We start from the raw sequence: 13,017 nt of genomic DNA on the forward strand, positions 1-13,017 counted from the left end.
AACTTTGATGTGTCTTGATAAGGGCCACAGGGACATCTCATGCACTCATATTTGAGCATTCTTTCAGTTAAGCCAGAATGTGCTAGAGGCTTTGGAGCTGGAATGTGTTCAGAGCCACTCACTCCCATCCCTTGGGCTTTTCTGGAAAGGAGGTTTGGACCTGAGCTGGCCAGAGGACCTATTAGGTGTGGTATCACTGAACAAGTTCCAGACCTAAGCAGGGCACTCCATTCTGAGTGGAATGTGGTGGTACCTGTCTGTGTCAAATACCTGCTCTCATCCTTTGCCTAACAATCCCCTTAGAGACAGGGACTATATATCACCATCTTTTTTATCTCCCAAGTTTTGTATAATGCTTAGAAGGTAATAGGTGCGCAGTCAATGTTTGCTGGATGGATGGAGGATGGTATAAAGGAAAAAAATGCATTTTTGATCCTTGCTACCAAAGGAGGCTTGAGGCTAGCTAATTGGTCAATGTGTGGTGATTGTGTATCAATAATCATATAGAAGAAATCATATTAGCACTCACATTGCCTTAAGAATAACAATAAATGTGGCACACCTGGATGGCTCAGTTAGTTAATGCCCAATTCGGTTTAGACTCAGGTCATGATCTTGGGGTCCTGAGGTTGAGCCCTGTTTCTGGGCTCTGGGCTCAGTGTAGAGTCTGCTTGAGATTCTCTCCCTTTCCCTCTACTTCTCTCTCCTTCTCTGCCACCATGTGCACCCTGTGCACTCTCTCTGTTTCAAAGACAAACAAAAAAACATCTTTTTAAAAAAAGAATAATAAATGTTAGATCTGTATCAAGTGCCCAGTGTGGCAAATTTTAAAATATACTTTGTGCTGGTGAGGATATGTGATGGGCATACTTCTATAACCTTTTAGGAAAGAAATTTACCACTATCTGTCAAGAATTTGTAGTGTTTTGTATTTACTTTTTTCTTAGTCTGGAAAAGTCTATAATCTGGAAGCCAGTTTGAATAAAATAATTCAAAATAGAGAGATAGTTTTCTGTGTACCAAGATGCTTTTCTTAGATTTGTTTGAAACAACCTAAGTTCCCAACAACATGGTGATGGTTAGTGAAATGTGACATATTCATTAGCTGGAGCTCTATTTGCTGATATAAAATGTTTTTCAAAATTTTATAGTAATATAATTCTTTAATTAAGATCTAAAATTTATATATCATTGTGACAACTAAAATATACCATATACCATAGAGAAAGCCTGAGAGAGAATATTATTAAATCTAAGAATAGAAATAAGACTGGAAGAAAATCCACCAAAATACTAAACACTGGCCTTAATTTTTATTTGTTTTGTTTTCCCAATTTTTTGTAGACCCCCGCAGTTCTGTCTCCTTTCCTCTTTTGTGTTGAGAACTTGTGTCCTTGCTCTGCTGCCCTCTCCACATTCCACTTTGGTGGTAGATTGGATCAGGATGGCCATCTGACTCAAGTTGGGCAAATCGGATTCTCCTGGGAATTTAAAATTGAGGCTTCAGAGAAAGCAAGTTGGTTTGTATGCATGCCTTGGATTGAGAGACATGTGAATTTTGGACTGGGAGGTTTGGGCACCTTTTCCGAGTTACAGAAGAGAGCAAATTTTCAGAAAACTAAGAAGAAAGCAGATGGACAAAGAAAGAAAAAGATAAGAGATCATAGGATCCTAGAGGAGAAACTGGTTTCTGATGACTGGTTTTAGTTCTAGCCCTCAGGAGGCCTGGCTGTGTGCCATAAGACATTCTTGTGTCCTTATAATTTATTACTATTTTTATTACCATTTAAAAATTTTTTTCCTCATCAGTTTCTGTTACCTGTAACCAAGTACAAGTAAATAAGATGCCTTTACTTTTTAGACATTTAAAAATATGCAAAATGAGTATACACTGCTATTAAAGTATTATGATAAGCACAATAATTTTTATTGTTTTTGAAAAACAGATATTTTATCAAGCACTCCTGTGATATATTGTTTGTAAAAGTGAGAAACATAGGTCATTTGTGGCCATAGAATTACAGGGCCTGTACATAGAATTACATAGAATTCTGGTCCTGTTTTCTGGTCCTCTTTTGGGGGAAGTTTGATAATTTCATTTGACTCTAACATACACTAATTTGTTATTTTAAGAAAACCCAATATGACAAATTTCAATTTGAGGATGATAAAGGAGAGAACCATTCATTAAGGAGGGTTACATCAGCCAGTTCACCTCACCTATGCCATTATCTGACCTCTGTCCCTGACTTTTGACCAGGTTAGACAAAAATTATGTTTGCTACCAGCACACTATTAGAAAAGCTTGTGGATAAAAGCAGTGATGACAGGATGCATTGTTTATAATGTGTTATTCAGTAAAAAATACACATTGCTCATAATGTGTTTTTCAATAAAAAATTATCCTAATAATATACTAAAATTATAAATATATGAAAAAACTTGGAAAGAAATATACCTTAATGTTAACCATGGTATATTTGAAGTGTGGCTTTACAGAGAATTAAAAATTACCTTTTTGTATTTTTTCATAACTTTCAAGTTCTCTACAGTGTCATATGAGTTCAGTAATAAAATTTTTAAAAGTCAAACTTTTAACGAAAAAAAGAATTGCCTTAGGCACCCAAACAATCTTGTCAGTCTTCTGTTTGTCAGGTGCAAGAGTTTAGAAAAGAAGGAGGAAAGGAGGGAGAGAGAGGTTGGGCTGCCTTGGATACTCTGCTCATGGGATTGGACCTCTGGAGTCGCTCTCTAAGGGAGAAAGTAGACAGGGCTATGTGCCCAGTCCAGAGAACCCCAGGTGTACAGCAGGTGGTGGCAGGGAGCTCTGGCTTAGGAGTCAGCCTGGCCCTGCTCTTTCTGTGTGTGGACTCACAAAGGTGCTGAGCTCCTGACTTAGCTTCCCTTTCTGTACAATGATACAGCTCCTTCATGGGGTCGTTGAGGGCCTAAGACAAGTAGTGTCATGTCAGTCACTTAACAGAGTCACAGGTTCATAGTAAGTAGCCATGGTATTTCCTATTATTCCTGCAATTTATCAGATGTAAATCGTGCATGTGTACTCCATAAATCCTCCATGTCTACCTGCCATTCCTCAAACACATTGTCCATATTCTGGCCTTCATTATTTTAGATTACACCTGACATGTTCTGCTTCCTATAATTCTACCAATTCTAGAAGTAGTTAAATCAGTGCTTCTCAAACTTTTATGCCTAGAGGAATCACCTGTGGGTCTTGTTAAACTGTAGATTCTGACTTAATAGGTCTCAGTTGGTGTCCAGGATTTTGAATTTCTAATGAGCTCCCACATGAGGTCAATATTGCTGTCCGAAGACCACTCTTAGTAGCAAGGACTAAGAAGGTCCAGCTGAAATCCAACATCTGTGTAAAATCATCTTCAGTGTCTCTAGCCAGAATGTCCTCTTCTTCTTTCACTTTCAAAGCACGTCATTTGTACTCTCAATTTAGCACTTGCCACATTCAGCCTGCTTTGGTGCACTGCTGTATGTGATTCTGTTCATTCCCAACTAAGCTCCTGATGGGAGACTTTGTGGTTCAACCCCTGAATGCTGTCAGCACCGGCAAAATGGTACAGATACGGTGTTCAACCAATAATTGTCAAATTACGGAACTGCATGAAAAAGAATGAAATAATACCTTAAAATAACATTGTGTTTTACGTGAGTATTCACTTAGAGATTGTCAACCTAAATCAATTTAATGAGTGGAAATAATGAGAGTAGTGTTGTGAATAATTTCAAATAGCGAATATGTGATTGTGATCTTTTCTTTTTCTTAAAAATACATTATGCATTATAGGATTCAGGGTGGGGTGATATTTTGGGTAGGATGACAAAGCCAATCTGGGATGATATATTTTCTACAGAACATCAAATGAATGGGTACTAATTTGTTTTTCAAACACTGAGTTTCTTGGGTCATGGTTTTAAAAAAGCCTCTAAGTCAACCAGAAGCCGAAGTTGGATAACACTGGACATTAATTATTGGTCATTGGGGTAACACGGACTCATTCTGTTGAGAGTAATTAGGGAAAAGAATTTGTGGGAAATGAAGAAAGTGCAGTGGAGGTCTCTGTTGGAGGAGGTTGTCAAGAGGACATGACCTCTGCTTGACCCTTGGGCTATGGACCCGGGCAATCAGAGGCTTCTCATCATCTCTCCTGTCCTTCAAATATTTGTTCTGCCTATTGTTCCCCTGGTAGGAGCCATTTCAAGGGCACAGCTTGAGAGAGGAATGTGTTGAGGAGATCAGCTGGAGAGTACATGTGACTGAATCCTGTTAAGACTTCTATACAAGCTTTTAAGATCCTGGTGCGCAGGTGTAGAGATCTACTTGTCCTGCGGATGCCCAAGACAAGCCTGTATGTAAGTCTCCTTCCTCATTAAGCCTTCCACCTACTGATCTGGAGTAGCCTGCCTCCTCCCTCAGGCTCTCTTTGCTCTCCACGTATGGGGGCCAGTTTGTGAACCAACAATCTACCCTCTGTGGATATTTGCTGGCAGCTGGATAGCGGAGCAATTGTCCTTTCTGACTGTGGAGTTGGTTCAGTCCTGTATGGGCACCTACTACTACTTAATTCTGACTTTCCTTCCCTGGGGCAATTGGCAATTCGTTTCAGGAGGACTTTCCATTGTATTTTAAAAATCCAATCAATACAAATAGAAAAGAAACTCCATTTTAAGTAACCGTTAACTCGCCTACCACTCATGTCCATAGGGAAGCTTAAAGAATTTTCATCAGTACGCTAAAAAGTAGATAGTTGGATATACAGCAAAACTTTTCAACACTTGACTCCAAATCCCTGTTACTGCCAAGACATTCTTATAAAGAAATCATCTGGGGAAACTTAGCAACTACTGTTTTTGTGAAATGGTCCCTGTGGGGCTGAGGTTTATGCCTAACTTTTTTTTTTTTTAATTTAGCTTCTGTATCTTGTGCCTGGTATCCAACATTAGTTACAGAGTAAACAGTACTTTCCAAAGACTGACAGGGTCAGCTGCTCTGAGAATGTGGCCGGTGACCTCCCTGCTGGATTATCGTTCTGCACGCTGCTTCCAAGTCAGTTGAAAGGTAAGCATTCTTTCTGTATAAGTGCACACTGCTTTGGAACATGTTTCAATTTCGACTGATAAATCTGAAAGTACATCCTGGGTATGCTGTTTCAGAGGGCATGGAGCTGTTACTTTGGGGGCAAAGTGATTTGTCATGTCAACACAACCACAATGCTAAGCTGCTGGGTTTAGGGGAGGAGTGAGCCACAGGGCTGCATCTGGTTGCTTTGATTAAGCCCTAAAGACACAGGAAAACTTCCATCCAGAACTTGTTTCTCAAGTTAAAAACACACACTGTAATTCTAATATTCAAGAAGTAAAGCCTTCCATTTCTGAATCCTTTTTCCTGAAGGAAATTTAAATATTGATCAATTTAAGTTGGCTATTGTCTTGACTGAAATAGCAATGGTGTGAGTGAGAGAGTGAGTGTGTATGTGTGTGTGAGAGAGAGAGACACGGAGAGACAGAGAGACAGATACTACTAGGAAGTATATCTACTATTCAAAGGATCTGGAAATATAGTGAGTGTTCCCAAATGCAAGAGCAAAAACTTGTTCAACCCACACATCATGGATGTCACCATGAACAAGAGAAAATGTATCCTAAATCCCTCAAAAATTGTAAATGTTGAGTATAAAATAGTGAAGAAAATGGAACATCCTGGAATTAGATCCCCAAGTGGTTTTAATCAGCTTGTGTGTTATAGACTCTTGAGGTATGGATTTAGTGTTATAGCAGAATTACTGTATTTATAAATTACCATCAGTGTTGTATTATTTTTTTTACCTCACATTTTATTTTTCAATAAGTTTTAGTAAAAGATTTGCATTTTTCAGATGGACACATTAAAAAACCTACCACTTTTCAAAGTTCTCAGCTCTCATTTGATTGAACTATTTTCTAGTGCTCCAAAGGATGCTCTATCATCAAGAAATGATTTTATAAAGAAAATGTCTCTTTTCAGACACTGAATAAAAATCTTTTCTACAGACATTTTAAAAATATGGCCCAGAACCAAAATAAGGGCACAAATAGGATCAGAAGAAGTAGAAAAATCATATTCTAGTAGAAAAGGTTTATGTTTCACTGAAGAGTGGTAATTACAAAGGTACAAATTTGTTAAGCTGTTATTATCGTAATTATCGTATACTGATATTTTAGGGTTTGCTATTGTGTCCACTTGGCAGATTCAACTTACAAAAATGTTTATTATATAGTGACAAACTCAACTTTAAAAAATTCCTCTGTAGACACTATCTTTTCACAACTGTAGGCACATACTATAACCCTGAGCATCCTGTACCTCTGGCCTGCAGAAGCTGGAAGGGATGCTTACATATGGGGATGGTGGGACACTAAAGTCTTCCTCTGTTTGTGTCTTCCAGGTGCACAGACAGATGAGAAGATAAGAGTCAGAGGAACTTTCCAGAAGAGTCTGCAGTTGCTGCTTGAGAGTTTACAATCACCAAACCTGATAAATAGACTTAGGTAGGGGTTCTGAGAAGACTCAGAAAATTCTGGGGGACCAGTCTCTGCATTTTGTTTTTCACTGCCACTGCCACCTGTGTATCTCATTTGACCATCAAACAGAGCTTTCTAGAGGCATGGGTGTAAATTTTCAACTAGGAGCAATACTAGTCGGTCAATAGTTAGCTGTGTGAGATCAGTTCTCAGTGCTAGGTCTAAGCTAGATTTGCATCTGGCTCTTGGGTACACATTTCCAGTGTGGTTTTGGGAACATACTATGGCACCTGAAGGCGTGTACTGGTCTATCAGTACCTGGTTGTGGGGCTTACATGGGCTTCTGATCTGTGGAGAGCATACAAGACCTACCCATGCCTGCAGGTGCCATGTGGAATGATAAACCTGTATAAAAGGCATCCATTGTCTCAGAAGAGGACCTTATCTTAATAAAAAGGTATTTATTCCTAGAGCACACAATGAGGAAGATTCTCAGTTGTCTACACCATGCTTTACAGTTTATTTTTTCAAAAGAAAACAGCATTTGTTTTTCATGCTTGGGGGTGTCTGTCTACCTTGTGAGGTTTCAGAAATACAGCATCTATATGTGCTGTGGCTGTGGAGATGAAAGTTCTTTAAATGGCAGGTGTGGAGAAATCACCATTAAGAACCAAACAAACTATATTTAACTTTCTCACCCTGTAGATGAACAAGTCATCTTAATAGCTGCAATCTCTCCTTTCCCCATTTTTGAATATAGGCACCACATCACAAATCTGAGTAGCTGAGATTTCACCCTCTGTAAGAGGCACAGAACGAGGATGCGAAGAAATGGAAGAGGTGCTAGTCTCTTGAAGTAAATATCATTTGCTGAGGGTCATTTGTTCGACTTTTTAATGGAATTCTTGCTGGCCTATGGTGGTGTAGATTTTAATTTCCTGTTTGGAGTGACCTGTTACATTATGTTCCTGGGAAAGAAATCGCAAATTTCCAGGTTAGAAAGGAATTACAGATCTTTCTTTTCTTTTCTTTTTCTTTTCTTTTCTTTTCTTTTCTTTTCTTTTCTTTTCTTTTCTTTTCTTTTCTTTTAATAATAGCTTTATTGAGATAAAATTCACATACCATAAAATGCATTCTTTTCAAGAATACATACAATTCAATGGTTTTTAGTATATTTGGAGTTATGCCATCATCATGACTATCTAACTCCGAATATTTTCACCAGCTCAAAAAGAAGCCCCATGTCTGTTAGCAGTCATTCGTCATTCTGCTTCCCTCTCACCACCTGGCAGCTACCCATTATCTTTCCAGTTCTCTGGAATTGCCAATTATTCTGGATGGTTCATGTGGTATCAGTGCTTCACTCCTTTTTATTGACCAATAACATGCCACTGTATGATATTCCACATTGCTTCACCCTTCACATGTTGGTAGACATTTGTGTGGTTTCTGTTCTCTGGATGTTATGAATAATGCTATATCATGAACATTTGTGTACAAAGTTTTTGTGTGAATACATGCTTTTACTTCTTTTGTGTATATACCTAGAAATGGAATTGCTAGATCATGTAACTCTCTATATAAAATGTTGAGGAACTGCCGTACTATTTTCTTCTTTCTTTTTTTTTTTTTAAAGATGTATTTATTTATTTTAGAGCTGAGATAGAGCACATGAGAGGGCGTGAATTGGAGTGAGGGAGCGTGCAGAGGGAGAGAGAATCCCGAAGCAGACTCCCAGCTGAGCGCAGAGCCCTACGGGGGCTGGATCTCGCACCTGGGATCATGACCTGAGCGGGAATCAAGAGTCAGATGCTCAACCTACTGAGCCACCCAAGTACCCTACCACACTGTTTCCTAAAGTGGCTGTTCCACTTTATAGTCCCACCAGCCATGTAGGAGGGTTCCAGTTTATCCACTTGTTGCCAGTGCTGTTATTTGATTTTAGTCATCCTAGTGGGTGTGAAGTGTTATCTCATTGTGGCTTTGATTTGCATTCCGTTAATCACAACATCTTTTCATAAGCTTGTTGGCCATTTGTTTGTCTTTGGGAGAAATCTCTATTCAAAATTCTTTGGCCATTTTTAAACTGGGCTGTTTGTACTCTATACTGTTGAGTTGTAAAAGTTCTTTATGCATTTTGGATAGAAGTTCCTTATCAGATCCATGATTCACAAATATTTTCTCCCACTCTCTATGTTAATTTTTGTGCCACATTTGTCCAGAATTTGATACTATATTTGAACTAACTTTTTTCTAGGTAAACCTCACATAGTCCAAGTTAAAAATGGCACACACTTTCAGCAACAACCTGCTTGATGCCAGACACTGTGTCAGGTTCTTGGCACACATTACCACATTTAATTTTTATAATAACATTAAGGGGTTGGTATTATCCTTTTATTTTAAGGGAAAGGGAACTGAAACTCTGAGAATTAATTTGCTCAAAGCGACCCAACTAGAAGGTGATAGAATCTGCAAATGAGTCCATTATTCTTGCTGCTTAGTCTGTTTTCTCCTTTACACCAATAGTTAGCTGTTTGAGTAGATAAGTGAACACTCAATATTGTGTTCATCTCTAATATGATTTGTGTTGGATAAATGCATTTCATTCCTGTTTTCTACCCAAAGTCATGTGAATAACAGTGTATTACATGTCTTAAGTCACATCTGTTTGATACATTTCCCTTCCCTCCCACCCTCATCCCCTTTCTTTCTCTTTCCTCATTTGCTTTTTTCCTTTCCTTTCCTCTCCCTCCTTCCTCTTTCCTTTATAAGCTTATTCATTTGGTCCTTACTATGTTCTAAGTGCCTAAAGTGATGCATAAGGCACCCTCTGGTGCTGATACTCTAGCAGAAGAGACAAACCTCAAATGAATAGATAAGGATTCACTTAAAATACCACGTGAAATAATATAATGCCAGCGGTGATAAGAGTTACGAAGAACACAGCAAATGAATGACAGAGGGTTTGCTATTTTAGATGGATCCTCGGGGAAGGTCTGGATGAAGTGAGAAGGGAGTCACATGATTCTGAGGAGAGCCTCTCTTCCTGGCAGAGGGAGGAAAATACTTGTGATGACAGACATGCAGAGAGGAGACCAGTGTGGCTCTGTCTCTGCTGTTTGACCAGTAAATGGACAAGTGCTAGCTTTGGCACAGGCATACTTTTACCTAAAAAAAAGCCTTTGTCCCTAAAACATAGTTAAAATATCTTTAAGCATACCTCTGTAAATGGATAGGGGAGCTAATATTTACCACAGAATGCTGGTGCTGTTTACCCACTCTCCCTGTTATGCCTGTGATGAACTTAACTTGTTCCAAGGTGCTAAGTGCACAGTGTTTAGGAGCTTGGGCTAGGGAACTTGAGTGCCCCCAGTTAGTTGTGTAACTGTCTTATTCTTTTTTTTTTTTTTTTTTTAATTCTTAAATGGGTGCATTCGTTTGCTAAGACTGTGGTACAAATACCATAGACTTCATGACTTAATAGAAATATCTTTCCTCCCAGCTCTAGAAGCTGAACATCCAAGGTCAAGGTGTTGGCAGCATTGGTTTCTTTGGAAGGTCTCTCTCCTTGGCTTGTAGATGGCTGCCTTCTCTCTGTGTCTTCAAGTGGCCTTCTCTAATTTTTTTGCTTTTGTCCTAATCTTTTCTTCTTCTTCTTCTTCTTTTTTTTTTTTTTTTAAGATTTCACTTATTTATTCATGAGAGATACAGAGAGAGAGAGGCAGAGACACAGGCAGAGGGAGAAGCAGGCTCCATACAGGAAGTCTCCAGGATCACACCCTACGCTGAAGGTGGCGCTAAACCGCTGAGCCATCCAGGCTTCCCCCTAATCTTTTCTTCTAATAAGGACACCAGTCATATGGGTTACTCTACCCTAATAACCTCATTTTACCTTAGTTATCTCTTGAAATATCCTATTTTTGACTATAGTCTTATTCTGAAAGGCTAGGACTTCAACATGATTTTGGGGGGTGAGGGGCACAATTTAGCCCATAACATCGATGAAAATAATAGTCTCTACTATCTAGAGTTGTTCTGAGAATTAATTGAGATAATATATGGAAAGCCTTAAAGGAGCTCCTGGCACAAGGTGAGTGCTGTTCAAGTGAGCTAAGTAAGAGTATTATTATCCTATTTTGATCTAGTCATGCCTACATGGTGAGTTTGTTGAGGGAAGAAATGTAGAGATTGTATCTTTTAATTTTATTATTTTTATCTATTATTTTGAAAAAAATCTGCCAGCGCCTAGAATAATCTTCACCATTTTAGCTTCTCAGGACACATTTGCTGAAGTTAAACTTTTCATCCCTGGTGGGAGGAACATCACTGGCACATATCTCTCATTATCACTCTTTTCTTCTTCCCCAACTAGCTTTGCATCCCACCATTCCTCTGCTTCTTAACTAGATTCTAAATTTCACCTTCAGGCATTAAACTAGCAATAACCAAGTTTCTTTTACAGCCATAGCATGCTTTTTTTTTTTTTTTTTTTTTTTTTACCCCCTAGAGAGATTTGGAAATTCCATTTACATAAAATGTTAACTATTGCCTTGCTTTTGACACGTACCAATCCTGCATGCTAGTAAACCTATAAGACATCAATTTTCAAACTTGTTAGGGCAACAAGCATGCATGATTCCTTTTCTGGAATGCAGAGGTGAGCCAGAGAAGAAAGTCCCTTTTGCCGAAGAGCCTGATACAGTGTTCCTGAATTCATTGTTCTGAAGCAGGGTTTCCTTCTTACTAAGTATTTCACTTATGAAATCCTCAGCCCTTCCGTCATGGTGCAGAATAAGCTCTGGAGCAGCTCTGCCTGGCGACAGAGAAGCAGCTATCATTACTCTAAAGGATGGAGCCTTACAATACATTTCTTAAAATGTTTCCTTAAAAAGTGAAGGAAACTTGAGTTAATGTCAGAAACTGGCGTTAAAGTGTTTCATACAGGCCAAGGGATTAGACCACCATAGAGACCAGTCTTGGCTCACTCTGAAAGCCATATTTACTCTTTATTTCTATCCACATATCTGGTTTGCTGAAAAAAATAGAGGAGGGTTAATTACCACCAAGTTACACAATTAATTTTCTTTAAGACATGTAACAATTTTCAAAGAATTCTGAAAACATTGTTTTTTTGGAGAAATGAATCTCATCTTCTATGTCCTGACTTTGTTCCCAGTAGAAAAACCAGGATAATGAAGAACAAAATCTTTTTTGCTTTTTAAATGAAGGGAAATACCACTTTTATCTCATGGTGTTTCTAAATATCATTTGCCAACTTTTTGTGGGTTAAAATTGCCACTACCCCTTGAATATATGTGTTGTGTCTTAACGGTTTTCACTAGTTATCCTTTGCTCTTTTCCTGTAAGTGAGTTTTTAAACTTCTGAGCTATAAAACAACACATAACTGTTGGGACTACCAGGACCCAAATTGGAATTTGGAGGAACAGGGATGGCTGATTCATATTGGTTATATGACCATTACATTTGTCCTTTGTAAGCTGATTTATTAGGTCTGTATTCTAGAGTATGTTTTATTCTGCTCCAGTGGCTATGAATGAATTCTTTGATGGTGGCTTTTTGTCACATGCATCTTTCATGGTTCAGGGCACCTAACCTGTTGGAATATTCTCCTGTTGAAGAGTTTGCTTTTATATCTAGTGACATTTATCATTATCTAAGGCCAGCTGCCTGACTTCTCTTCAGGGCTCTGTTTATGGGGTTTGAACATCTATAAATGGAAACACTAGCTAACCAGAAATTATCGCCAGGGCTTTCTGATAGTGTCCTGAGCTCTCACAACTTGGAATGTCCTGCAATATCTAACATGTAAGCACGTCAAATCATTTTCTAGACAGAATCTGAATCTTTTTCTGTTTCTCTCTCTCTCCCTCTGTTTCTTTCTCTCTCTCATTCAGTTTCAACATGGAATTTGAAAAGCATGAAAAAGGAAGCTTATTAAATAAGAATTTAGAGGAGAAACTGACGGTAAGATGTGTGAGATTTAGTGTACACAGATTTGTAATGTAATTGACATAGTAAAAAAAGCAGCTGTCACAGATTGGAAAAGTTGTACTAACTAGCTTGTATTTCCATATTTTTTTCTGGTTAGCAGCCTGAAAATTAACGAGTTCCATGGACTTTGCTGGACACAGTGTAATAAAATTATTAATAAAATTTCAATACTAGAATGTGGACGAATTTTATTTTAAATGATGTCGTTTGGCTCCATTTTTAAAATCAGTATCCATTTATTTTGAGCCCTTGTTTATTGCTTCAATAACGAAAGATTATTCCATTTATTGAGCTAAAGCTTAGCAAATTCTAGTTTCCTTCAGAGGTACTAGGAATATGTGTCAAGAAAAATATATTAAGTATTATAGACTATTTTAATGTTTTATCAAATCATTTAAAGGACATCTAGCATAAGGATAAAGCTTACTCTTCAGAAAGGTTTTATTATTTTGCTATGAAAGTTGTGA

General features: G+C 38.2%; 1 protein-coding gene across 12 annotated transcripts in view; it reads left to right on the top strand.

Moving 5' to 3' along the window:
* Positions 1-3,535: 3,535 nt before the first annotated feature.
* Positions 3,536-13,017, top strand: part of MLIP (muscular LMNA interacting protein) — a 257,011-nt gene continuing 247,529 nt past the window's right edge. For 5 of the 12 annotated variants that reach the window (XM_038554334.1, XM_038554344.1, XM_038554346.1 and 2 more), the window contains exons 1-2: positions 7,410-7,528; positions 12,454-12,523. In XM_038554334.1, the coding sequence (XP_038410262.1) occupies positions 7,431-7,528; positions 12,454-12,523 (168 nt within the window). In that variant the 5' untranslated portion in view covers positions 7,410-7,430. The other 7 variants (XM_038554337.1, XM_038554338.1, XM_038554347.1 and 4 more) reach the window with 7 other exon arrangements.

The sequence above is a fragment of the Canis lupus genome, chromosome 12 (assembly GCF_011100685.1).
Source record: "Canis lupus familiaris isolate Mischka breed German Shepherd chromosome 12, alternate assembly UU_Cfam_GSD_1.0, whole genome shotgun sequence".
NCBI classification, from domain to species: domain Eukaryota; kingdom Metazoa; phylum Chordata; class Mammalia; order Carnivora; family Canidae; genus Canis; species Canis lupus.